Below are 25,198 nucleotides of genomic sequence, written 5' to 3'. Positions count from 1 at the left end.
TCCTTGTGTCTCTCCACCTCAAGAAAATGCAGTCTCTGTGTGTATCAGGTACTTGGACTAATATCTGGGATCACAAAGAATGCCACACACTGACCCCTCCCTATCCTTTTGCAGGTATCTCCTAATCAGGGATGAGTCCTGACTATTGCCTGAGGACAAAGCAGCTCTGCTGCCTCCTTCAGACCTGATGCCACACCAGTGTCCTCTTAAGAGCAAGACATTTGCAGATGACAAATAGGAGAGGGAAAAAGGGGAGCATAATGAGGGGAGGAGGTGTGGGGGAAAAAAGAAAGCAGCAGTGCTCATTAGAGGTAGATGGAAATGATGCCTTTCGTACCTGCTTCACTCCCTTTTGCTCCTTCCATTCTTCAGACAAATGAGATACCCACGGCGCACGCAGCGCACAGGCGTGCTTCCTCAATTATTAATGGCAGATGCTTTGTTTTATTTAATGCCATGGTTTTGATTAGTTTATTCTCCTGGGATACACTTTTTTCCCCCCCCCACCTTGTCTCCTCCTTTCTCTGATCTGCCTCTAATCCATTTTTTTTTCCTTGCAGAAATGAGGCATCTACGCTGCTGCTTCTGCCGCCAAGTGCTTTGGTAGCCTGAGCTCAGGTGAGTCAGGCAGGCACAGTGTTCCTCCCAAAGGCCACACGCTGTCGAAGCCCCTTCTTGGGAGAGAGTGAGCCTTGCTAGAAAATAATGAGAACTGGCAGGTCTGATGATCCAAAGCCGAGAAGCATATGCCTGGGCTGCCTCTTTCATCTCTGTAATTGGGTTTTTCTACTCCTGTCAATTAGGGCTTTTTTCCTCTTCCTCCTGCCCTGGTGTGTCTCCTTTCTCAGAGCACAGTGTGAGTGTCTGAATGGCTGATCACAAGGGTGGCCCTGGGGTAACTGGCACTGGGGTAATGCACAGAGAGGTAGGTTTGTACGGGATCACAGTATCCCACTGGAAAATCCTACAGTTACTTTGACAGAAGAGGGAGGATTACTTCTGCTGGAGAGAGATTGACACCTCTGGGCTCAGGGAAGTGAGGGTCTTATTTTCCCTTATCTCCAGAACAGTCTGAATGATACAAAGACAAGGCAAGGCTTTTTCCTGCTTCCACTCCAGCCAAGAAATTTATTCCCAGTGGTGCATTTATGGAGGATTACTCTTAGCTCCTGCACTGATGGTCAGAAAGTGACTTAAAAAAGGTAGCATCTCTTTTGGGAGAGCAGTGTCTGCAGATTTACACTTGCACCTTTCCTCAAGCCCTGGCCCCAGCTCTTGGTACCTGGGGCCATGAGGCTGCAGGCAGCAATCAAGGCTGCTGCCAGAGCCAGGGAAGGCCACTGTAATTCAGCCTGGACAACCTGTCTCATAGTGGGAAAATGTCAAACTCAACAGCTCAAGAGTTGGTGAAAAAGGGGAGAGCTACTGATTTAAATTCTACCACATCATGTGAATAGCTCATCCATCCTTAAGCAGGACAAAAGCTCATGGCTTTCATCTCCATCACAAACAGCAGTTCCTTTCAAAGGGGAACTCAGGACTGGGAGTCTCAGCTGCCAGGCTGGAGGCAGTGACTCTGAGTCAGCTGCAGCAGCCACCCCTGCAGTCACCAGCTCAGTCACCGGTCTGCATGCACTGGTACAACTGGAAAACACTCAGAATTTTTTCCATGAATTGGATTTGAAGATATTTTTGTCCCACAAAAGAAAGAGAGGCAAAAGCCACTTACTTTGAAAAGTATTTTGAATTTCACATTGTTTAAGAAGACCTTTTCCCCCCTCACTTTTTATTAGAAAGGTAATGTTAAAAAAAAATAGTATTTTTAGCTTTTCTTGGCAACTGCAAAACAAGATTCAAAAAGGGCTACTAAATATCAGTGTATGCAAAAGTTCCAGTTATAAATGCAGATGCAGAAAGTTGGTAAACCCCTTTCTTCCTCTTGCTGTCTCCTTGTACTTTTTGATCTGGTGTTCAGAATTCAGCTGAAAGTATCTGATATTTTGTGATTCGGGGCAGATGGGAGCAGAGGGAGAGCAACTGCTCCAGGATCCTTCTGGACTCTCCATATCACACTTGGGTATCTTCAGTAATGTATCCATCAGCGTCCAAACCCTCTGCAACCTTCCAAAGGGAAGGATACCGATTTTCCAGAGAATTGGGCTGTATTACAGATATTGCAGCTAAAGCTCTCCTCTCCTAACCAAACACAGTGGAGTTGCAAATTAGACTTAAAAGATTGCTTTGTATGTTATATAAAATACCTGCATGAATTTTACTGCCAGGCTGTGGCCAAAAGGGGCACATGGGGTGGGTGGCTCTGCATGTCTGTACGTGCAGGAACAGAGACAGCCACATGCTCCTTATACTTCACCAACTTTTCACCTGAAAAAATACTGCAATGACCAGCTACTGTTGTATTTCATATAATACTCATCTTTGCACAACCAAAAAGGTTTATCTGAGTAGCTGTCAGCATCAGACATGTGGGGGTAGTTATATATCAGCCTTGCTGCTTAAAAAAACCCACATGTGGTCAGATTCAGAGGAGACAAATTATTCCACAAGACTGAACAGCAATTAAACATGTATTTCATCTTCGTATAATATATTGGAGGTTTCTGCAAAAAGAGTAAAGGACTTATTGCTGGCTGTCTCCTTGGCTGTGTACATGATTCCCCCTGATCTCCAGGAAGGGGGATGCAGCAGCAGAACACGGGTCCCTCCCCACACCCTTGCTCTGAGCACACGTGCTGGTTTTCCAGACATTCATGGGCACTGTGAAGAGCAAGCACAATTTGGAGGACATGAAAAAGGGACTTCCCAGAGCCAAGCTCTAGAGTAATTAATGTTCTTGAAGAATGAACTCCGAGGAGTCTGTGACTGAGAATAGAGACGCACTGATGTGTCTGTTTAATCAGGGCAGAGTAATGAACAGATCCACTGAGTCTGTATAGATTAAATTCCACATGGATACTGTGATTGAAATTATGCCAGACTCTGTTGAATATTGAGGAATTATTCTAATTTGAGAAAAGATACCCTACCCTGCAGGGGACCGACACCTCTCTAAATCTCATGGGAGCAGGTGAAAACAAGAGAAGAAAACTGAACATCCCACCAGAGGCCTTCTGGAGACACACAACAGGACAGTTAAACTAAAATCTTTAAAGCTATATCAAGGTAAATAAGCTGCTGTTCTTGCTGGCCACTCTACCCAACCTCCAGGAACCCAAATAGCAAGCCAGAGAGTCAGGTTTTAAACTGAACCTCTCAATCTGTCAGAGGACAGTGGCTTGAATAATAAGCTTAGCCTTAAAGCTATAGCTGGCATCATGCTGCCAATCCATTCTTCACAAAATGATGATCTGCATAATTGTTTTTTAAAAAATTGGCAACAAAATGGACTATACCAGTTTAAAAGCTAGCCCTGAATTCTCTTTAAGAATAAGTGAGGGTATAATTTTAAATATTGGGCCTTTAAATAATTTACACCTTTTAAAGTACATATTACATTTGTATAATGCCTTACATTTGTTGCCCCTTCCAAGCTTTCTCATTTATTTCCCCTTCTTCCATCATCTCAATTATCATGGAAAGTGGATAAACGCCAGCAAAGACAGACACAGCTTAGACATCTCAAAATGCCCAGGAGGAAGGTACATCCCTGGGGAGGCAGGAGCCTGAGTTAAATGCAAATTTCAAGCGGAGCAGAGGAGGGACCAGCACCTGGCTCCTTCACACTCGAGAGAACGATCTAATTGCTGGCTGTTAGTCCCCTATATGACTCAGAAATCTCTCTGTGCCCAGTGCCCCTCACCAAAGCTAAACCCAGGACCTAATCACTGCAAATTGAAATTATATGTTGAAACAGTGAAGTAGATCTAGCAATAATCCAGAAGTCAGGGGAGGAAATCTGGCCCTGTCCTTTATTTCGTGTATTGTTTGCCTACAGGAAGCACTGAGTTTGTTTGGGCACAACAGCCTCAGGATTTTCTGTCCCAGTTTGCAGGCACATCAAATTCTGCTTTGGCAAGTAGACCTGTTATCCAGAAGAGATGTCACTGAATACTCCAGAAATGCAAACATCAGTTTCAGAGTCAGACTCATGCTTTCCAAGGCCTTGATCCCTTTCTGAGAAGTGCCCCCAGGTGCCCAGGTCACATTCCCTTTTTTTCTAGTGAGTCTCAAGTACCTTCCTTGATCTCACTTGTCCAAGCACTGACCCCAACCAAATCCTGACCCCAAACAAATTCTGACCCCTAGGAACCACCTTCGGCGAGATGAGGGAGATCAAAACCACAGAACATACAGCTTTTGTAGAAATTAAGGGCTCTGCCATCTCTTTCACCTTTTACCTACTCTTACTGAATAAGATTCCATGTGCAACACCCATAAAAACAGCAGAGAGATTGATTTCCCACTATAGCTCTGATTTTATTTTCTTTCCAACTTGTCTGAAATCCTCTGATCTGCTTCACTACTTCTTGACAGCTCCAGCATCTTGTGGCAAGAGAAGGGGCCCACTGAGAAAGGGCTGATACCTTTCCTCCTTGCAAACCCTGTCACACAGCGTGGACCTCCCAGGTCTCTGCTGCCTCCTGGTGAGTCCCATCTGTGGTGGATGGCGAGCCTGTGCTTGGAAGGGGCAGCAGGATGTCTGAGAAAAGCCAAGTGCTGGGCAGCGCCTGGGCCGGGAGCCACAAACCCACAGATGAGCTGGGACTCCTCGGCCTCCTCTCCGGCAGCCGCCGTGCCCACTGTGCTCCCTTGGGACGTGGTGTCTCCTTTCCATCCAGAATAAACACGGGAAGGCCATGCTGTGCTCGTGGCAGCAAGTTAAATGGAACACCGGTGTTTCATATCTGAGAAATGTGCAGCCGCGGGAGGCGGCGGGGAAGGAATGGCTTTGAAGTTTTGTGAGTCAACGCGTCCCTCTGGGTTGGGGTGGTTGTTTTTTTTTTTTCCTTACGCTCATTTTTCGCTTTTTAAATGTATGTATTTTAAATGGCTGTGTAAATAAATGAGGATCTGGGAGAGGATCCTCCACAGCACAGAAAGGAAAGAGATTTTTATGCATCAGACAAAGAAATAAACCATGAGAGGACGTGGTACATCCCCTTCCCTTGGTAGCAGTCATTAATAATACCAGGTTGGAGCAGTGGTGTCTGGATGTTTACAACTTTCCATGGTGCACTTTGCTACACCCTCATGCATTCACTATTTGCAGCTCAAAATTGAAAATTTTCTCATGCTCAAAATCCCCAGGGTGGAAATATCAAAAAAGGAAAACTCTCCCACTTGCTAATAATCCAGAATTAAGGAGGAAGACACCCAAACCCCTTCCAGTCTTTCCTAGAGGCTGTAGGGTGAACCATAAAGGGCTCCTGCAGGATCTGGAGCTCCACCAGTTAACATATATTCTCCAATAATTTGGGATAAAAGAAAAAGTAGAAGGGAAAAAAGCAGTAAGAGGAAAGAGATTCTTGCTCTATTCTGTAAGATTATATTTTCTTACTAACTGAATTTAAAATCAAAGCTGAATATATTATCTTCAAATGAAAGCAAATTTTAAAATTGTCTCTCCAAATTTGTTGGCATTTTAAAAAATCAAAACAGGGAAAAAAGAAAGTGTTAAATCACTTAAAACAAACTGAACAACGTGTGGCTGAGATCATTCAGTGCTGCAATAGGCATGGTACTTATTGTTTTACATCTTCTCCTTTCAGACTGGAGACCAGAGGAGAAAAAAAAATGCTCATTAGGTGATGAAGAGTAAATCAGAATTGCTTCAGCACTGGAGCTCAACACATTCTGAGAGATTTTAAGGTCATCTTGCCAGACAGAAAAGGAAATTATTACAGGAAATATTACACTTCATGCTTCTGCAGCTGGATTAAGTGTTTTATTACTTACCACTGAGGACACTTCTGTTTGACACAAATATATTTGTTAGAGTATTTTATTAAATTACAGCAAACATCTGAATTCAGAGTGGGGCTATTGAGAAGCTAAATGTAAGAAGAATTGACATTACAGTGTCTCAGCAGCAGTAAAGCTGTAATCAGTGTTGACAGATCTTACTCATGCTTTAGGCTCAACAAGAAGCTGTTCAGATACCACCACGGAGGAGGAGAAGAGAATGAATTATCAGGAGTTCCCTAGGAACACAGCACCATGGAGAAAGGCTCTCCAGAGACTTTTTCATCATGACTATTTTTCACCAACAGCACTACAAAACTGAGAGCTATATGTAAATAACTGGTAAATCCTTTGGTATTTAGAAAGTTTTGTCATATTTGTTAATAATTCTGCCTCCTGACCATACATGACTGCATAGACAGCTTATCCATCACTTTAAAACACAAGCTTCTGGCCCCTGAAGCTGTAGACAAATAGTAGGCAGAAAATGCAATTATTCCACTGAGTGTTTTTCAAGCTTTTTTTTTTTTTTTTTGAGGCTTGTTTCATGAATTTTTTAGTTCCCATTTGCGTTTTGGAATGTTTGGGAGCAGTAATTTTATTTCCTTGATTTGCTGCTTCTGGCAGGAGAATTGGGAAGAGCTGGTTGCTGGTGCCTGATGAACTCTGAGAAACCCTGCAACTGCCTGGCAGGACCAAATCCCAGGTCAGGGCAGCTGAAGGGCAGAACATGGGATGCAGGAAAAGAGGTATAAAACAGTATCATCAGCAGGGAATCTGCAGTGGGATCCTCTGATTTAAGTAATTTCTAATTCCAGGCCAGAAGGAAATTCTATTCAGCAACAATTAGACCAGTGGTTCTGTAACAATGTGGGTGCAATATGACCCCATTTTTTGCTAGCACTCACATGAGAACTACCATGCAGGGAACATTTTCCACATCTCTAGTTCATTAGAGGCATTTTCCAAGCATTAGAGGCCTCTTGCTCATCACAGGACAATGAATTTCCCAGAGGAACATTTTCTGGCTCATCCCTTATTCCTTTCACTCTGCTTTGCAGGCCTGGGAGTCATTAGTGCACAGGTACATCTCAAGACATTTTTGCAATACCTTAGGAATTGCACAACTGAGATTACTTCCCCCCTCCAGCATGCAAATCATCCCTAAAAGGGTTTTCTTGGAAAACAATTCCTTACATTTTTTCCCAAAGGTATGTGCTCTTTTATTTATCAGAGATCAAAATGCTTATGTGGCAATGCATAAGGAGCTGTTTAAACCCAGAGTACTTTGAGGCAGCAGCTTTTCTCCATTTTTCTTATTCTTTTTTCCCATTCATCAGCTGAGCAGGAAGCTCGGGAAAAAAAAAAAACAAAACACCAAAACATTTAGATGGACGTTCAACGTCTTAGTGTGCTGAAATCATCCAGTTTCTCTGCAAAATTCACTTAAGCACCAGATGATTACCTGTTACTTCTTGTTGTGGACAAGGTTTTTCCTTTATAGACTCCTTGGACTTTTATTTTACTTATTCAAAATTTGCATGTTTGCAAGAGTATCTCTTGCAGAGAGCTCTGTCCCACCTGGGTTCAGTGGTGCAGGACTATTCTCAGATGTCTGCTACATTTCTGTTGAAGTCTCTTGACCACAAGCTTGTCCTTTAAGTCTCCATCTTGTAATGAGCAGCAAGTGCCAGATCAAACAAGGTACTACATATTTGCTCCTAATGAAAAATCCTCTTAAAGTATCCAAATCCCTTGTGTAGCCAATGGAAAGGGAAAGGTGTCTTGGAGGATTCCCAGGGACCCTTAATAAATTGCATCTCACTGAAGATAGACACAGGTGGTCTTTTCCAAGGTTGAATGTTCTAGATGGTGATGTTAAATGCAGGCTCATGTTCAAGCAATTTTGTTAGGAATTAAAAGCCAAGACCCAGGTCACTGGTAAATTGCAATTTGGGCACTCTCATCTGGACTGAGATTTACATAACTAAGCAAGAGAGCTTTGGTGTCCAGTGAACAGATGTTTCAAATTCTCCAGCAGTTTATGAGCTCAGACAGACCACCAACCCCTCGGGTTGGGTCTCCTGCCCACTGCTAAAAGCACAGCCTGAGCGAGGGCAGAAGGAGCTGCTCCATTGATTAACTCCAAGGGAGTCCTTCCTCCAGACTTTGTTTTGCTGCTTCACAAAAATAACAGTTATAGTTTAGGTGGGATTTCTAGTTCCTGGAAGTCTCCCTCAAGAAAAAGCTGACTGATAAAGTTGTGCCTTGTTTTTCCTGGTGTCAGCGACCCCGAGTCAAAGCCACTGGAAATGATAGCAACATGCAGGGAAGTTCAAGGGTCTAATGCAACAAAGGACCTCTGTGTTCAGCTCTTTTTTTTCCCTCACAGGAGCAAAGTCTTATTCTTTTTTAGTTTCCTCTCTGGAGAGAGCTTTATTTAAAATTCTGTTTGTACATTTTTTTTTTTCTATAGTGCCTTTGGGCCTTGAGAAGTCTGGAAGCTCAAGGATTCAAACTTCAAGGAGGTTGTTTAGAAAAAAACTTCAGTGTGCTACAGCATTTTGTAAACCCCAGATGCAGGCTGGTGCCTTTGATTATTCATACATGCCATTCAGGCTCTGCCTCTGTCAAACATTTTTTATTTCCACACTATTGGATGAAAAATTCCCCATCCAGCAGTTGCCTTGTGAGGCAGAAAATGCTAATGTTTGTGTCTGTTGCAGTTCACCTCTGGCAGGAAAAACGGAGGCTCTGTGCAGGGAAATCTTAGTGTTGTCAGCCCCTCCTTTTCAGGTAGAGTGTGCACCTGTGTCATATTTTTATATAATCACTGTAGGTTGATCTCAGCAGAGAACAAAGAGCTGAAATTTATGGCTTGCCTGACTGTGGTTGTCCCCTGCAGCTCATTTGACTATTCATCATGCTCCAAGCCATCAGCCCTCTGTACAGCTGAGGATGTCACCTATCAGAGGATGAACCCTTTGGTCGTGTCATAAATTTAACATTATACATTAACTATCTGTATTATTATAATACTGACAAAAGATGTTTTATATGTATTAAATCTTTAGAACTACTTACAAAGAGTTTTTGACTGTCATGTCCCGCTCAGGTTGTAGCCCCAGTAATTAACACAATATTCCTGTCATAACAGACCAGAGTTCCAACTGGTTAAAGAGCCAAAATCAATGCAACACCATTACAGCAGCTCTGCCAATTCACATTGTGGACAGGCAGCACCTTCCTCCTCCTCATCCTTTACTCCAGCTTTCCAGGGACTGAACCCAAGCTCAGCATTACCCGTGTGCCTCAGGCAGCATAGCTTCTGAGCCAGGGAAAAGAGGTTTACCCTCACCTAAATAAGCCTGAAAGGAGAACCCAGAAAAACATGAGAGGTACCCAGCTGAAGAGTGAAGAATGTGATCAGCCACTGGAGCAGGCTGCTCTGAGAGGTGGTGAAATCTCCACCCTTGGAGATTATGGAATTATAGAATATCCTGAGATGGAAGGGATGCACAAGGACCATTGTGTCCATTGAGATACTAAAAACTCAGCTGGATGAGGCCATGAGTGATCTCCCCTAAGCTAACCCTGACAATCAGAGACACTCAGAGGTACCTTGCAAGCTGAATTTTGCTACAAACCCATGTTCATAGATAGGATAAGTCAAGATGAGGTGCACAGGACAGATTGGGGTTGTCAATAAAGGCCTTGCTCTGGACCCTCCAAAAGACAGGGAGGGAAAGATATGCATCTCACTCAGTGTCATGTTATGGTTTGATTTTCCAGAGAGAAAACACAGCTTGAGAACAAGTGTATTTATTTGATTTTCATTAACTGAGCACAGAAATAACCCATGTCAGTTAAACTCTCCTCGTGCTTTTCAGTTTCACAGATTTTTCTCAGAAAGCTTCCAAAACTTAGAAATATTCCCAGGCAACCTTCCAAAACTCAGAAAGCAGAGAATATTGAACATCATTTTCCATCTTCTAGACTCCCTCATTAATTTTAATCAGCGGGGAATATATTTTCAAAGTGGCACTTAGAGGCTGACAAATCATGTTAAAAAGTAAGGGGATTTCCATCCCAAAATCACCATGACCAGCTTTAAATCATACCTGAGGGCAGCTCATTTTTCTGTCCAGGCAAAGAGCAAGTCAGAGGGAGAAGCTCCAGGTGCAGGAAAAGTCTGAAGCTTTCATGCTTGAGGAACCCACATTCTTTTCTCATTTCTAGGAAGGATCCCAGGAGCACCTGGGACCTGTGTCCCACAGGACCTCCATGTAACCAGGTTTTTGCTGCTCTGGAGCACCCACTCCACACAGCATCAGAGTCTCTGTTGTTTTAACACAGGACGTAAGAACAGATGTTAACTCTGCAGGTCCACACCTATATGAACAATTCATCAGCCAAAATGTCATCTATCTTCTCACTGCCACAGATAAGATGTCAAGTTAATTGGTGTTCTGGACTTGTGTTCGCACGATGCATTTTTGTTTTAATTATTCCTCATTTATTTTTGCCTTTTAAGCTTACAAATGGCAGTGAGAAACCCATATGTAATTACACTCACCTCCATTTTTCATGCACCCTCATTTTTTTCCACTCTGGGTAGATGACATACACAACATATTGACACCAGAACATTTGGTACCAGAAAATTAAGACTCAAACATGAAAGCATTTATTCTGTTGAGTCCCCACTGAGCTCAGTAGGCTGTTCAGAGTCTCAACAGGAGCAAAGAGCTGCGATGGTTGGCTGAATTGGAGCCTCGAGCAGGAGGCCAGGACCGCACAGTGAGCTAGAAAGTGTGCCAAGAATAAAACCCAGGAGCTTCCTGGCTCTTTGTTCCCCATTCAGGACACAGGATCAGGCTTCCTTTCTCCACTGATTCCATGTAAGAGCAATAAGGGTTGACATAGGAGCTCACATGTATGGTTTGGAGATGACCTGTGCATCTTTGCATTCACAGTGATCAGTGCTCCAGGTAACCAACAGAGAAAATATTTGAGGAGAGGGATGTAACAAGTCTGAACACACCTAAGTGAGAGAAAATAAAACTACACAAAGAACTGTGTTGAAAGCTAAGATCTAAAAGTAATAAAATACACGGGTCACAATGTTATCTGTGGTCACATGTGATGAAAACAATGGACATCAGGGAATGTGACATTTGTAGATTTTCAGGAGTACTAATAACTTTGAACGAGGCTTATGTTTCCTCAACATAAGAATGTTAAAACATATAAAAAAGAACACTAAATTTTTAACAGAAGAAACTGTTAAAGTGGCCATTCATGACACAATGCCACGCTTTAAAGCATTTTTTTCTAGCACAAAGGAAAAGAACAAACTACGTATATGAGATGATCTAAAGAGCAGCCTTTACTTTGTTTTTCTTAATGAATTATCCTGAGGCAGTTTTCCCCTGGCACACACACAAAACCTCACGCTGCAGGAGCTCTGTTTGTACTGCTGTGGGCTCGAGCCATGTTTAAACACAATGGAGAGCGTTGCTGGAGCTATGTGTGTGTGGAACACCATCTGCAAACATCTCCAGAACCACTCCCAGCAACTCCTGGAAAACACTGACATTCACGCTGCCTGTAATGCAAATATTTCTGAACTTAAATATCAGCTGAGATATTTCTGAACTGCCTTCAGTGCTCTTTCCAGGAGACAAAATTCACCTCAAAGGGGGTGAAACACAATAATTAGACACTCACGGCTGGAAAAAGGATCAAGCATGTCCTCTGGTCCCATTCTTTCTGCATTTGAGATAATCATGACATTTTGAAGACAGTGGGTGATTTTTGAAACTTCCCTGGCTGCATATGGGCCTTTATGAAGATGGTGACTTTGAAGGAGCAATATATACAAAATGCCTTCACTGAATACCATCAGTTAACTATGTAGGTATTTTCTTAGACGATTTTGTCTTATTTGGAAGCTTAGATATTCCAAATATCTTCAATTTTATATTAGCTTAAGTTTAGGGATGTCATCACTGCTGAATGTTAACTCCCTGGTAACAAAATCCAATTACAAACTTAGCCTAGAATCCAGAATGAAATGCAGTAGATAGCACGAAAATCTTTAGGAATTAAAATAACTGCTGATAAAAAAAAAAAAGCCATTATCTTTTCCTGAATGCTTGGCTGCACAAATCCAACTCAAGGTGAGAACAAACAAATTTGAGAGAACTCCTTTGACTTATACTAGTTCACAGGGGCTTGTAAAACAGCTTTTCAGAAGCATTGCTCTGAAGCAATACAAACTACTGAGCCTTAACCCCCTCTCACACTCCTATTAACAACCCTCCATAACAGGATGACTTAAAAACTGGGAATGGAAAATAGACACAGCCTCAGAAAGCCACAACTTAATGTAGGCTGGCAGGGTTAAAATGCCCTTGAAATGGAAGGTGGAAAGCCAGGATCCATCATACACACCTATTTGGATGGGCTCAATGACAGAACAGTGCTTTCCCTAGAGAAAATAGGTGATGCAGGATCACTGGTGTCAAGGTGATCTGCTGCTGGGATTTATTCCATTTTGCTGGATAAGTCAGCTTGGGTGAAGGCACGTCTTCTGCTCAGCAAATCATATCAGTACTTGTGCTCTTGCCCCTGCCTCTGGGGCATCCCACTGGGGAAGGAAGGCCAGTACCACTGGACGTGCAGATTTGAGTGGGAAGCAGCAGGTTGGTTGATCAACCAAGGTGAGGACAAGAACATCTGAGCCTGCTTGCTGCTGTCAGGATGGCACAGCCTGGACCTGCTGTGGATTTCAGCTGAACCTGCTTAGAGGCACAGAGTGCACCTCTGAGCCTGCAACAAAAAAAGGGCAACTGAGGGTATCCACTTATGGGAGCAAACCTCTCTTTAGAAAGAGAACCCATAACATTTACCAGCTTCATTAAAGACAATCTCACTGCTTCTTTGGAGGCTGGAAAACTCAGCACAAAGGGGCACCATCCCCTGTGGTCAAAGGAAGAATATACGTTTTCTCCTGGTGGAAGAGTGGCAGTGGTAGCTCAAATTTGTCCTGAGCCTCTTCCCAGTTATTAAAATCAGGATGTGTGAAAAGTCCATCTGTACACTGAGCCAAAAGAATTTTACACTCAAAAGTCATTTTTTTTAAAAAAAGAGAAGATCAGTAGCTTTGGAACAAAGAAGGTCTTGAAACCAGAAATTCGAGAAGAACTGAAAGAACAGCTCTATAACTCAAAGCTCCATATATAAAGTAAATTCATATTGTGGTTGAGGCCACAAAAAATACCAAAATTATCTGTAGCTGATATGTAGTTCCAGCTGCAGCCAAGACCAGTTTATTGCTACAAGGAGCAGAAATTGCCATAAGTATTCTAGGGCACTTTTCAATTTTCTGGTTTTGAAGTGATTTCATTTCAGTTAGTGAGGATGAGATAAAAATGCCAAGGGGCTGGAAAATTAAAAAACAAGCACAAAGGTACTTTTAGGCAACAGACTCTCAGCAGATCTCCTTGGCCATGTACCTTGCTTGTCAAACAAACAGCACTGGAGGAGAGCAGCTCCACAGCCTTGCCAGCCCACTTACTAGAGGAAGCTACACTATTTAATATTTACTTTGTGAAATCCCCTGACCTACAACCTGGCATGGGAAATGCTACAGGTAAAGGATCAGGTGCAGCATTTTGATATCCTGAAGTGATGAGATGGCAGAGGACATAGAATCATTCAGGTTGGAAAACAGATCATCGAGTCCAACCATTAACCCAGCACTGCCAAGCCCACCACTAAATCATGCCCCCAGGTGTCACATCTACATGGCCTTTAAATATCTCCAGGGATGGTGACTCCAGCTCTTCTCTGGGCATCCTGTTCCAATGCTGAGCAACCCTTCTAGTGAACAAATTTTCCCTAATATCTAATCTAAACCTCCCCTGGTGCAACTTGAGGCCATTTCCTCTTGTTTTATACCTGGTAGAAGGGACTGACCCCCACCTGGCTACACCCTCCAGTCAGGGAGTTGTAGAGAGCAAGAAGGTCCCCCCTGACCCTCCTTTTCTGCAGGCTGAGCCCTCCCAGCTCCCTCTCATGGGGTTTGTGCTCCAGACCTTTCCCCAGCTCCATTGCCCTTCTCTGGATGCTCTCCAGGACCTCAATGTCCTTCTTATAGTGAGGGGCCCAGAACTGAACTGAGGATTCAAGGTACAATTCCTGATGTCCGTCCCGTCTGACATTAGCCCAGGAGACTGTCCCAGGTTTTTTCAGCCCAGTGACCAGAAGCCCTTGTGATGAGCCCTGGGGACAGCAGTTTGCCCAAGGAAGGGGCAGCAGAGATGCAGCTCGAGACAAGGAGCCTGGTGCCACACTTTCTCTGCCAGAGAGGAACTCACTCTTTCCCACCTGCATCTTCCAGTCTGCTGCTGCCAGCCCTCAGAAAGGCTTGGAGAACAAAGTTTTTAACTGGAGCTCATGACAGGGTGGAAAAGCCACCACAACTGTCTGCTAGCAGAGCCCACACAAGCTAAAGGGTGGCAGGGCTTGTTCCCCTGCTTTCTGCAGGGCCAGAAAGCTCTGTCCACAGCACCCACATGCAGCTTGCAGTAACAGAGGGGATTTATGAAAATACTACAGATACTCCCTGGGGTGGACTTGAGGCTCAGGCCACAGGGCAGGGACACCCAGTGACTCTGCTTTAGAATTATTTTATTTCCCTGCAGTTTTGTGCTAGACACACCTTCCAGCTTTCAGACCAGAGCAGGATACAGCCTTGGACACCTCTTTTCCACCATATTTCAAGCAATCCTTCCCATTTTCATGCATTTGTAACTTAATCTGCATAGAGTTTGTGGGCCACAATAGTGGTGTTTTGGCTTGGAGGGTGTGTGGGGCAGCTGATTTGGTCCGTGTCACATGTGTGGACCCAGCTGGAGGGCTGCAAACTATGCACAGAGGGGAAAAGAGGCATGTGGGGTTTGCAGAGCACCAGCTGCCCCCCAAACAGAGCAATCTCCCCCTTGCAGGCAGATGGCAAAGACTTGAGGAAGAAGAGAGTGTGTTCACACATAAGGAGGTGATTTGGATGCAGGCAGGGAAATGTGGCAGGGTCTGGCCGATTTGGCTGGGCTGCTGCTCGTTGTTATAGCAACAGGAGGAGTCTGCTGTCAGCCGAGAGGATGGAGCTGAGGATGGAGAAGGGGGACATTTTTAGAAAGCAAAGGAGGGAGTTTGAATGGGTAAAAGGAGGGAGAAGTTGTAGATCAGGAAACCAGGATGGAAAACACAGATGGATGAGTGGGATATGTGGGAATGGAGGATTCTCCCCACCTGCAGTCAGATGATGTCCCATTGTTCACCTTCCCCAGGGCAGAGTGAGGGGCTAGCTGGGGTCCCTCTTATGCTGAGAAGGGCTGCCAGGCCATAAACGGCACATCAGTGCCCTCCAGGGTGGCAGCAGGTTGAACACCACTGCTGGTGGTGAAGGCAGTTGAAAGGGGTAGAGGGGAGATAGCACAGAGACGTGCTCACTGCTGGAATTGCAGCCGGAGGTAAATCCTCTGCAGTGACCCCAGAGTAAAACATCAGTGGTTGTAGCCATGTAAGGTAAAGGACAGGCTACTGGAGAAGGCTGTCCCAAACACAACCCTAGCACATTCGGGCTCATCACACCTCCGAATCATCCTGAGAACACCTTGGATCTCTGCCGGTGCAAAACAGCTCCGGTGACTCCACAACAGCCATCACAACCCCTCCATGGCAAACCAGACTGAGCGTTTTAACACAAGAGACACCAAATATCCCTTTGTGAATCCGGCCCGAATTACTAGGATCTTGAAACGCACTCAATGCTTTTTAACACGATGTCTCAGCGACGTCTCAGCGCAGCGGAAGTGCTAATGACATTTGCATAACAAAAATCACGAAATATTAATGCATTTCCCCAGGAAAGCACCGGTTTACAATACAGCCGGTCTCGAGAGCTCAGCGCTGCGGTGCTTTTGGAGGAAACATTTGGAGGGGGAAGGAAAGGTAACCCGTCCATCCCGCTCCGCTCCGCTTTGCCCAGGAGAGGGCAGCAGCAGGTGGGAGTTCAGCGCGGGGCTGCGGGACCACCCCCCTGTGACATCTTGGCCCCGTGGGGACCATCGCGTCCCATCTGCCCCTGGCAACCCCCCCTCGGTGCGGGCTGGGGAAGGGAGGCAAATACGTGCACGGCAAATCTTTCAAAGAGGCCTTTTGTGGCTTTCAGCAGAACAATTTGACTTCACCCAGGGATTGCTTCTAAGTATTTTAGGCTCCTTGCTAATCAGAATGGTCTGGGTGGGAAGGGAACTTAACGATCATCTTGTTCCAAACCCCTGCCATGGGCAGGGACACCTCCCACTAAACCAAGTTTCTCAGGGCCCCATCCAAGCTGGCCTTGAACTCTTCCAGGAATGGGGCATCCACAACTTTTCTGTGCAACCTGTTCTGGTGCCTTGACACCCTCTGAATTAAGAACTTCTTCCTAACATCTAACCTGAATCTTTTATCTTTAATTTACCATTCCCCCTAGTCCTATGATAATCTGCCTATATAAAAAGTCACTCTCCCTCATTTTTATAAACCCCCTTTAAGTACTGGAAGGCCACAATGAGGTTTCTCTGGAGCCTTCTCTTTTTCCAATTCTCTCAGCCTGTCTTCATAGGAGAGATGCTTCAGCCTCCGATCATCCTTGTGGCCTCCTCTGCACCCGCTCCAACAGGTCCATGTTTTTTTTTGGTGGGGACCCCAGAGCTGGATGCAGCACTCCAGGTGGGGTCTCCCAAGGGCAGAGGCAGGAGAGGAGGAATCACATAACAACCTTTTGCCATCCTCCTTTTCACCCCTATAGGGCTTTTCTCATCACGAGCCTTCTGTTTAATTAAGGCTCTGAGATAAAAACTTTGAGATGTCCATACTAGTTGCTCATTTATGCTCTGTCAGACATCGACTCTGAATTTTTATTCCCATCTGCTCCTTCCCCCTGCATACCCAGTATTTCTCATATCCACTCCCCACAGGCCAAGGGCTCAGGCTGGCTTTCCCTTCACTCTACAGTGGTCAGCCTCAAACAAAAATTTTAGCATCCATCCCAAGGATTCCTTACTAATTAAATGCCTTTCATTACAGACCAGCCCTGGGAAATAATTCAAGGGCAGGGAGGCCTGAATAGGCAGGAAGAGCTTGGGGTGAAAGGAAACAATAGAAGAGGAATCAAAAGCACAATGAGGCTTCAGGGGGAAAAAGAAGGCACACGGTACACTAGATGTGAATGTTCATCAGTCAGGCACTTGCCTTCCCACTGTCTGTTCCTCCTTTTTCCTCCTCAGATAGCAATCCCTGCTTTCCAGCATCAGGACTGAGTGGGTCTACCCTCAGAGGGGCCTGTAGGTAGCTTGCAGTTCACCTCTAGTCTGGTTATCAGTGGCAAAATTTCCTAATAAGCAGGGAATAGATTTCTTGGTATAAACCAGAAGCAACTCCCTTGCATCAAGGAAACAATAAAAATTGCAAGATCTGTGTTTGAAGAGAATTTACTCCTTGGTATTTAAAGTTAATTCAATTTGTATTAGAAATGAGAGGAAAATTTCTGTAACAAACTACAGGTTGTGAGGTATGGAGCCCACTGTGCTTAGCAAATTCCCAAAGGCCACTTTGTTGCTGAGCTCAACTAGTGAAGGCGGGTTCCCTGAATTTTTACAGAGGAGAATTCACCTGAACGATTGGCACCAAAACAAAGCTGGATGAAGACAAGTGCTGAAACTGAACCTTAGGAAAAATCACCCCTTATGGTCCATGATCACAGTGATGAAGGGCTTTCCAGGTTTGACAGTGTAAGTTTAAAGGGTCTCTGTCTTTTCCTGTTGCTACTGATGAAAGCAAATTCCTGGTCACCTTTTCATCAGAGAATCTTTTAGGCTTTATTTACAAAAGGAAGAGTTAAAGGACAGATAACCTGTTGGACACAACCCCTCCTTCAGGGAGACCATTTCCCATGGGCTGGGCTGCCATGTCCTGACTCCAGAGCAGGTGGGATTCAGCTCCCTTTGCCTTTCTATAAGGAGTGATGCATCCCTCAAGCAAACCTCACTAAAGGGGTTCAGGCTTGCTGGGTGCTCTTTAATTTTTGAGCACAATGAAGCAGACTTGGCATTTCAATTTCATTATGAAAGCTTTGTTTCCCTATAGCTGAAGAAGAGGAAAGAAGCACGTTTCTCCTTCCCGCCTAATCAGGCTGAAGTGTCCGGGTGCCAGCCTCAATCTGTGTTAAATTGCTCATGCCATCCACCCGGAGAGATTGGACTTGGGTGCATAATAGAAGTTAATTCTAAAAGTGATTACTCAGATAATTAAATACTACAGCTGTAGTGGGTGATTCTGGCTCCTGGAGCCCTCTCTCAGGTGCTTTGCATCTCCTCCTTCCCTCACACCACTGTGGAGATGCCACCTCCCTTCCCACTGGCTGGTGTTTGGCCTGGGGCAGGTCCCTTCTCCCCAGCTCCCTGCAGAGGCCACATGTCCCCAAAAGCACCAGGGCTGAGGACTCCATGGCACCAAGCACCAGAGCCGGTGAGCACAGTGGAGAGATGGGCTCTCTATCAGCCAAGGAACTACAGAGAGATAAAGGTCCAAATTTACTAAAGTTATCCAGGTGCCTCAACTATCCCAGGGAGCAAAACTCCAAGAAAATAAGCAGGTGTTTTTGAGGTGGCATTCGAATTGCCCAGCTTCAGAATCCTTGCAATGTAGACAATGTTCCCTCTGAGTCAGGGAGTGTGGGCTCCAGCTCCACAGGGCTGCTCTGATATAAATGAAAAGCAGATGATTAGCTCAAATGCACATACCTGAGGTTCAGCAAAACGGACCCCTGGGTACCCAAAGAACAGGAGTAGCCCCCACTAACCTCAGAGAGGCACCACAGGCAGTGGGATGGACCCAGAGCAGGCCTTACCTTGGTCTGAAGCAGTGCCAAAACACAGGCTGTGGAACACAAGCACTGAGGTGGCAGTCAGGATGTCTGTGCTCTGTCACCGCCACCAAATACTTCCTCTGGCCATGGTTTCTGCCACCTCCATCAAAAATATCCATCCTTATTATTGACAAGAGCACCACAAACCTTTAATCTCATAGGTGAAATATTCCAAGTAGAACACAAACAGTTTAAAGTGGAAGGGAGAGGATATCTTGTATTTCCACTCCTCCAGGTCTCATTAAGTCTGTGCTCTTCTTATTGCTATGACTTGAGAACCCAACTTGCCCTTCTGTTCTTCACCCTAGAGACGTCAGTTCTGACCCTATGGAAACTGCACCACGGAAGCTCTTCAGTCTCCAGTTATTTTCTTAAGTGCAACTGGTCACCACACGTGCCATCAGCCATTTTAGGTTACTAACAATACCCACTGACCCTGTAACAGCACCTAAGGACCTCAAGGTCCTTCTTTCCACATAGCTATGGCACGACACAGCCCATCTGCATATGGCCACAGGAGCACAGGCAGAGCCCCCAGCAGACCAGGACTCGCAAAGCCACATGACAAAACCTATTAGCTCAATGCAATGCAAAGAAGCACACAAAAGGAGCATCATCTTTTCCGCTGGACATGCTACAAAAGCAGATCACATGCCCTCACTGTTCTCTTTCTGGAGCTGGAGCGAATATCAAAGGATAATTCAAAACACATTTGGATGCACTTGAGGTAGGAGAGCACAGGGCAGTATCTCCAACAGGCCATAGAAACTCACCCCTTATTAACTCTGTTCTTTCTTACCTCCCCCATATTTGACAGCTCCTGGAGTGGGTCCAGCACCATCGCATCAGCAGTACTGCCAGGACCCATTCCACATGCTGAGCAGTTTCTGAAGGAAAAAGCATTTCCTGACATCTGTTCTGAATTCATTGCTCTTCTCTTTCCCCACGTTGTTTCATCCTGTGCTCCTCTCCAGCTCCCCCTCCACTGCCACCTGTCCCTGGCTGACCAGGGTTGTCCAGTATGAGTGAGGATCTTTGTGGAGATCTGATGACCCACATTTCTTCCAGCCCTGTTCCTACCCCTGCTACCTTCCATGTCTGCTGCTGACACAGGATTTTGCTCTTAATAATGGCACTGAGCAATCTGACCCTAACCCAGCAAATCATTTGTGCTTGCACTTTCTTTCACATGCCCAAGTCCTTCCTACTACAACCATAGGTTTGAGCATTGGCTAAATTAAAAGAACCTTTGTAGGACTTGAAACCAGGACCAGGCTCATTGCTCTCTTCTCACTGCCTTTTGGAATGGAGCTTTTGCAATGCTAACAATTCTAAGGATAAGCAATGATTTCCACAATTATTTGACTCTCATCTGAAGTTTTCCCTCATGCTCTGCCTCACCTTGTGCTACCTGAAAAGTACCTACACAGTCCTGTTAAAAACTGTCTGCATAAAAATATTCAAAATATAATACTGCTGAGAGACACAACCAGCTCTTCCTGCCAATTAATTTGCCAATAATTTTGCATATACAAACAAGGATCCATTTTTAAGGAACCAAGAGTCATCATGTTCTTGATACTTCTCCCTGCATTGCAGAATTTTAAATAACCCAGATGTCTCAGCACGCACCCCAACACTTTGCTTTTAGCAGGATATGACAGACACCACCACATACACCAAGCATGTAGTAGATTTTATTAAGCATAACTTTGGTTCTAAGTATTCCACCCTCATTCTCATAATACCTTTAGTTAAAAACAATTATACAAGAGCAAATACAAAAAATATTAAATTATGAAAACAAATCCATTAAGGCTCCCTTTTTATATTTATATATATTTATATATGTACACTCAAACAAGTGCAGATATTAACAGAAGGTTAAAGCCACAAAAATGCTAAAAAATCTACTGCTATACTATCAAAAGCAAGAGTTTTAAAAAAGTACAAAGTGGTAAGTGAGCAATTTTCAAATCACTGAAGTATTTGTTGGATTGCTTCAAAAACCCACATAGCTAAAGGGCAGAGCAGGAATTGCTTACGCTCGCTGGCAAGCAGTTTCTTACTTGAGTAGCCGCACAGGACACTTGTGGTGTGACTAGCTGGCCCCCCACTTAAGGGTTGCCCAATCCTGACTTTAAAGACAAGCTTTTGCCTGTCAAAATGACATGGAAGTGGCTGGGGTTCCTAGGCTAAAGGGTTAGCAGGATTCACAGATGTTTAAACACACACATTGATGTTCTGTTCACACGGAGAATTAATTCCACTGAAAAACAAAAAAACCAACTTCATGCTGTATGTACAAGGGAGTTTTCTGGCCTCCTGTGTTTCAGAAAGAGAAACTCTACTCTGAATCTCAACCTAACTGGGGGAGAAAGCAGAATGCCCTCAGCCTTGAGGGGCCCAATCCAACACACCTGCTGAAGCCAAAAAAAGGTCTCTGTCCCCCACCAACCCCGGTGCCACCAACTTCATTTCACTGTGCACATGTGGTAGGAGTGCCATGTTCAGCAAGGGGAAATGGCTGACAAGGAATGGTCTGCTCAAGCCAGAGGAGGATTTCCTCACTGACTTCTAGGCTTTTCCATACTGAGCAGAAGGTTAACATGGAGTTGAAAGCAAGAGACTGATGTTTGGTAGGCTGAGAGTGGCTAAGACAAAGCATGAGCGTGGTGTGGAAGGCTCCTATATAGTGCTGTCTCAACAACATGAAACAAACTCAATCAGTGCAAGTGTTTGAATAATGTGCTGCCAGAAAAGAAGATCCTCTCCTGCCAGGAGAAGGGAAGGAGAGAGCGAAGAACCTGCAGCATTCAGGGTGCTCCTTTGTTGAGAAAATACATGGAAGAGTCCTATGTTTGGCCTTTGTCTTTTGTATGTCCATAATCTGAACAGTCTGTTAGACAATCTTCACATTTAATCTTCTAGATGTGAGTCACACTGCAAGTCTAAATCAATGGCAATACGCTTATCACAATTCAATTTACTCTCAATCTGATTATGTCGTCATAAAAAAATGCCTGTATCTTGACAAATTAAAGTCTGTATCTAGGAAACAATCCTAATTGTGAGCATTTTGTCCTAAGTGTTAGGCTGAAACTGTATTTAAAATGTCCAATACTTACAGGAAAAGCAACTCAGAAAACAAACCAACAAACCCTCCCCTACCACCTTTACAATACAAACACACCACTGTTGATATTAATAAAAAGTGTTTTCAAACTGTTATGTCCAATGTAATTACAAAGTAGAAATTATTGTGTTTAGCATCCTAAGGCAAAGGCTAGGGATTACATCCTCAGCTGATATGGATGAACACAGCTTCAGTGAAAGCTAGGACTGTGCAGAACAAGAAAGATGAGGATTTCTCCCCAGATATCTGCACCCAATCACACCAGGTAAGAATCCAATTCTGTAATCCTACATGAGCAATCTGTTCCCCACTCCTCCTCCCAGGCTTTCCTGGATAACTAGTAGTCATAAGCATGAAGGTTCAGATTCTGTCATCCCTGTGCAAGCTGAGCAATATTTTATTTAATGGCAAGTCACAGGGGCAACTTGTGGAAAGGCAGAAGATGACAGAATTGGACCTGAAGACTCAGTGGTAACACATTTGCCTTCCTTCCTGAGGCTGAAGGAAAGATGGGATAAAATGAATTTCATTTTATGCCTCACTTTGGGGAAAAAAATTCCATTTCAGTATATTCCAATGATCAGTTTGTTCTGGCTTAGACACTGCTCTACTGCAGAAACTGCAACACGTTCCAGCAAGTAAAGATCAGGAACTGATGGCAGATAGGATTCCTGATTTCAGTTCCAGCAAATGAGTTTAAACACTCCCAAGTAATGTGTTAACACTGTACTCAGTTCAGCATGTCCTTGCAGGAGAAAGGCCACAACACCAAAGTAAGCAGGATTTCAAAACACAGAAAGTAGAAGACAGGTCATTTTGCTTTGAGAGGTAAATTCACAGGTAGCACTGCACAGGCCTGTTCACAACAGTGTAAGTTATAAGACAGAGATACATCAGCTTCTGGAGTCTCCCTGGTGAAAGGATCATCAGATTTCTGCTCTTTCATAGCCCAAATTCTACATGCCAAACAGCAAATGGGCTTTAAGGCTGCTTAACTTTTCACTGCTGGTGAATTTTAAGCATTTCCATCTTGCCCATACCTGCCTATCCTAGTGGGGATGGGCAGCAGTGATCAACATACCTTGTATCTTCCTAGATTTGATAAAAATTCCAACTAAACACAAATTATTCTGGGATATGCACAGGCTGTAGGTCTAGATGGAGGAAATCTACCTGCACAGCAAAGCTTCATAAGATATCACAGGAGGATTTTTGTTCTGTTTTAAAGCAAAATATAATCTGTGTATCTCCGCTCAACTAGGATCACAAGAGTTAAAGCAGTGCAACACTGAAGGAGATTCTCTAGTATCCCTGGTTAAAATCTCTGAGTAAGCACGTCAGCCTGGTCCATGACACTGAACTGACAAAGACACTCCTTATCCATTGATCTCAGGACTATATTTGGCAAGTCGATCTGTTTACGATACTGTCTTTTTAATCCACAAGTCCCAGGAATTAAAAATCTCATCTTCAGTAAGTGTCAGCTGGATGCTCTTATTTTCCCTCTTGAGGAGCAAATGTGAGACAACTTGCAAAAGCCTCTCTCTGCAGGAAAGCTGGAAGTCTTAGCAGGCGCTGGCTCTAGGAGTCCGGTGCTTCTGTTGCTTCCTGGACCGTCCTCCTCAAGTTGCCCTTGACTTTGACAAATTCAGGCGCATTTTCCTGCTCTTCCTGTATCTTCTGTTTCTCCAGTTCCAGCTTAAAAGGGAATCACATATTAAAAAGAAAAGTATAGAAAACAGATCACTGAAACACAAGACACAAAATTAAAGGTTTCAATAACTGACAATGCCAAATGCTTTAAACTGCTTCCTTTCTTTGTCTCATGGAAAAGATAAAGTTGCATTTCTTTGGGAGTATCTGTTCTCATAAACAATAAATCTTTTCAAATCCTTGGCTCTAGCATGTTCCAGATGTCCACCTTTGCCAGATGGACAAAACTCTGCAAGCCCAGTAAGAGAACAAGATGAAGCATTTTTTAAGAAATTCCTGGACATCTTCATTAAAGAAACAACAATAATTCCCTTCTCTGGTTTTTATAGTAGAACAGGAATAATGTGCCTTGTGGGAGAACATGTGAACAGCTACTATAAGCACACTCACAGAACTGACTTCTGAGTGTTTAGGTATGGAGTTCTGTATCTAACCTGAGCCTCTTTAGGAGTATCTGGTTTGTCTATCAGAAAAAGCAACAAAAAAAAATAAGAATCTTCCTTGGCCGTTAGTTGTTCATTTTTGAGAGCCCATTTGCTGGCTTTTTTTAACCTAGCTGGACTCCTGCCCATGCAGACACTTGGAATTTCCATGGCAGGGTAGACATGGCTGTACAGTGCCCACAGAGCACAGGCTCACACATGGCACAGAATAGGGATTGCTTGGTGATCCTCAGGGAGGGCAGATAAGTTGGCAGAAAGGAAGAAAAAAACCCTTTAGAAAATTAACAAAAGAGCCTGAAAGAAGCTTTCTTTTTTTTTTAAACAGACTAAGGTCTCTCTCATTAATGGGGACCACGTACAGCTCACCTAAATAATCTCTCCTTTGTCTCTGGTTCACTGGCAAAGGGGCATGCCTTGTTTCAATAAATCACAGCAATGTTCCTCCATGAATGATGTTGTCAATTAATGCCATTCCTATGATGTTTCCAAAGTCACAGCACTGTTTGCAATAGGCAGGTTTTTCCTCTTCTAACAGAATTTTATCATCTACATAATCTACATTGGATAGCACAGTTTCAAATCAAATCTTCCCACAAGCTGAACCATTCAAAGCCGTGCCCTTAGGAGCAGATAAGAAAAATGACAGGATGATATACTTAAAAATACAATAACTTTTTCCAAAAATATTTCTAAGCCTAATTATAACAAAAAACCACCAACCTATAATAAAACCCCAAACCCCAAATAATTACTGGATTATATGTCATTTTTAATAGAGTAATTATTTGGCTTAATTGGTTTCCACTGAGAAAAACAGGAGATACTGTTTTAAAGCATGCATTTATAGCATTCATTTATTTAAAAATAAATGCAATGCTTAATGCACAGTGACTTCTCTTATGAGGTGTTTCACTGTAGAGATATTTCCTTGCAGGCACACAAAATGTTTTCAGAGGCACAGAGACATTTGGCTGGCCCTGTGCCTAGCAAAAAGCTTCACCACAA

General features: G+C 43.9%; 1 protein-coding gene across 3 annotated transcripts in view; it reads right to left on the bottom strand.

Moving 5' to 3' along the window:
- Window positions 1–20,576: 20,576 nt before the first annotated feature.
- The window catches only part of FAM107B (family with sequence similarity 107 member B), a 124,863-nt gene continuing 120,241 nt past the window's right edge, over window positions 20,577–25,198 (bottom strand). For all 3 annotated transcript variants that reach the window (XM_064656464.1, XM_064656466.1, XM_064656465.1), the window contains one exon: window positions 20,577–23,735. In XM_064656464.1, the coding sequence (XP_064512534.1) occupies window positions 23,619–23,735 (117 nt within the window). In that variant the 3' untranslated portion in view covers window positions 20,577–23,618. The remainder of the gene's footprint in view (window positions 23,736–25,198) is intronic.

Source organism: Pseudopipra pipra, chromosome 5 (genome assembly GCF_036250125.1).
Source record: "Pseudopipra pipra isolate bDixPip1 chromosome 5, bDixPip1.hap1, whole genome shotgun sequence".
In the NCBI taxonomy this organism is placed as follows: Eukaryota; Metazoa; Chordata; class Aves; order Passeriformes; family Pipridae; genus Pseudopipra; species Pseudopipra pipra.
The sequence above is the reverse complement of the archived record's forward strand: the minus strand, read 5'-3'. Positions and strand labels throughout refer to the sequence as shown.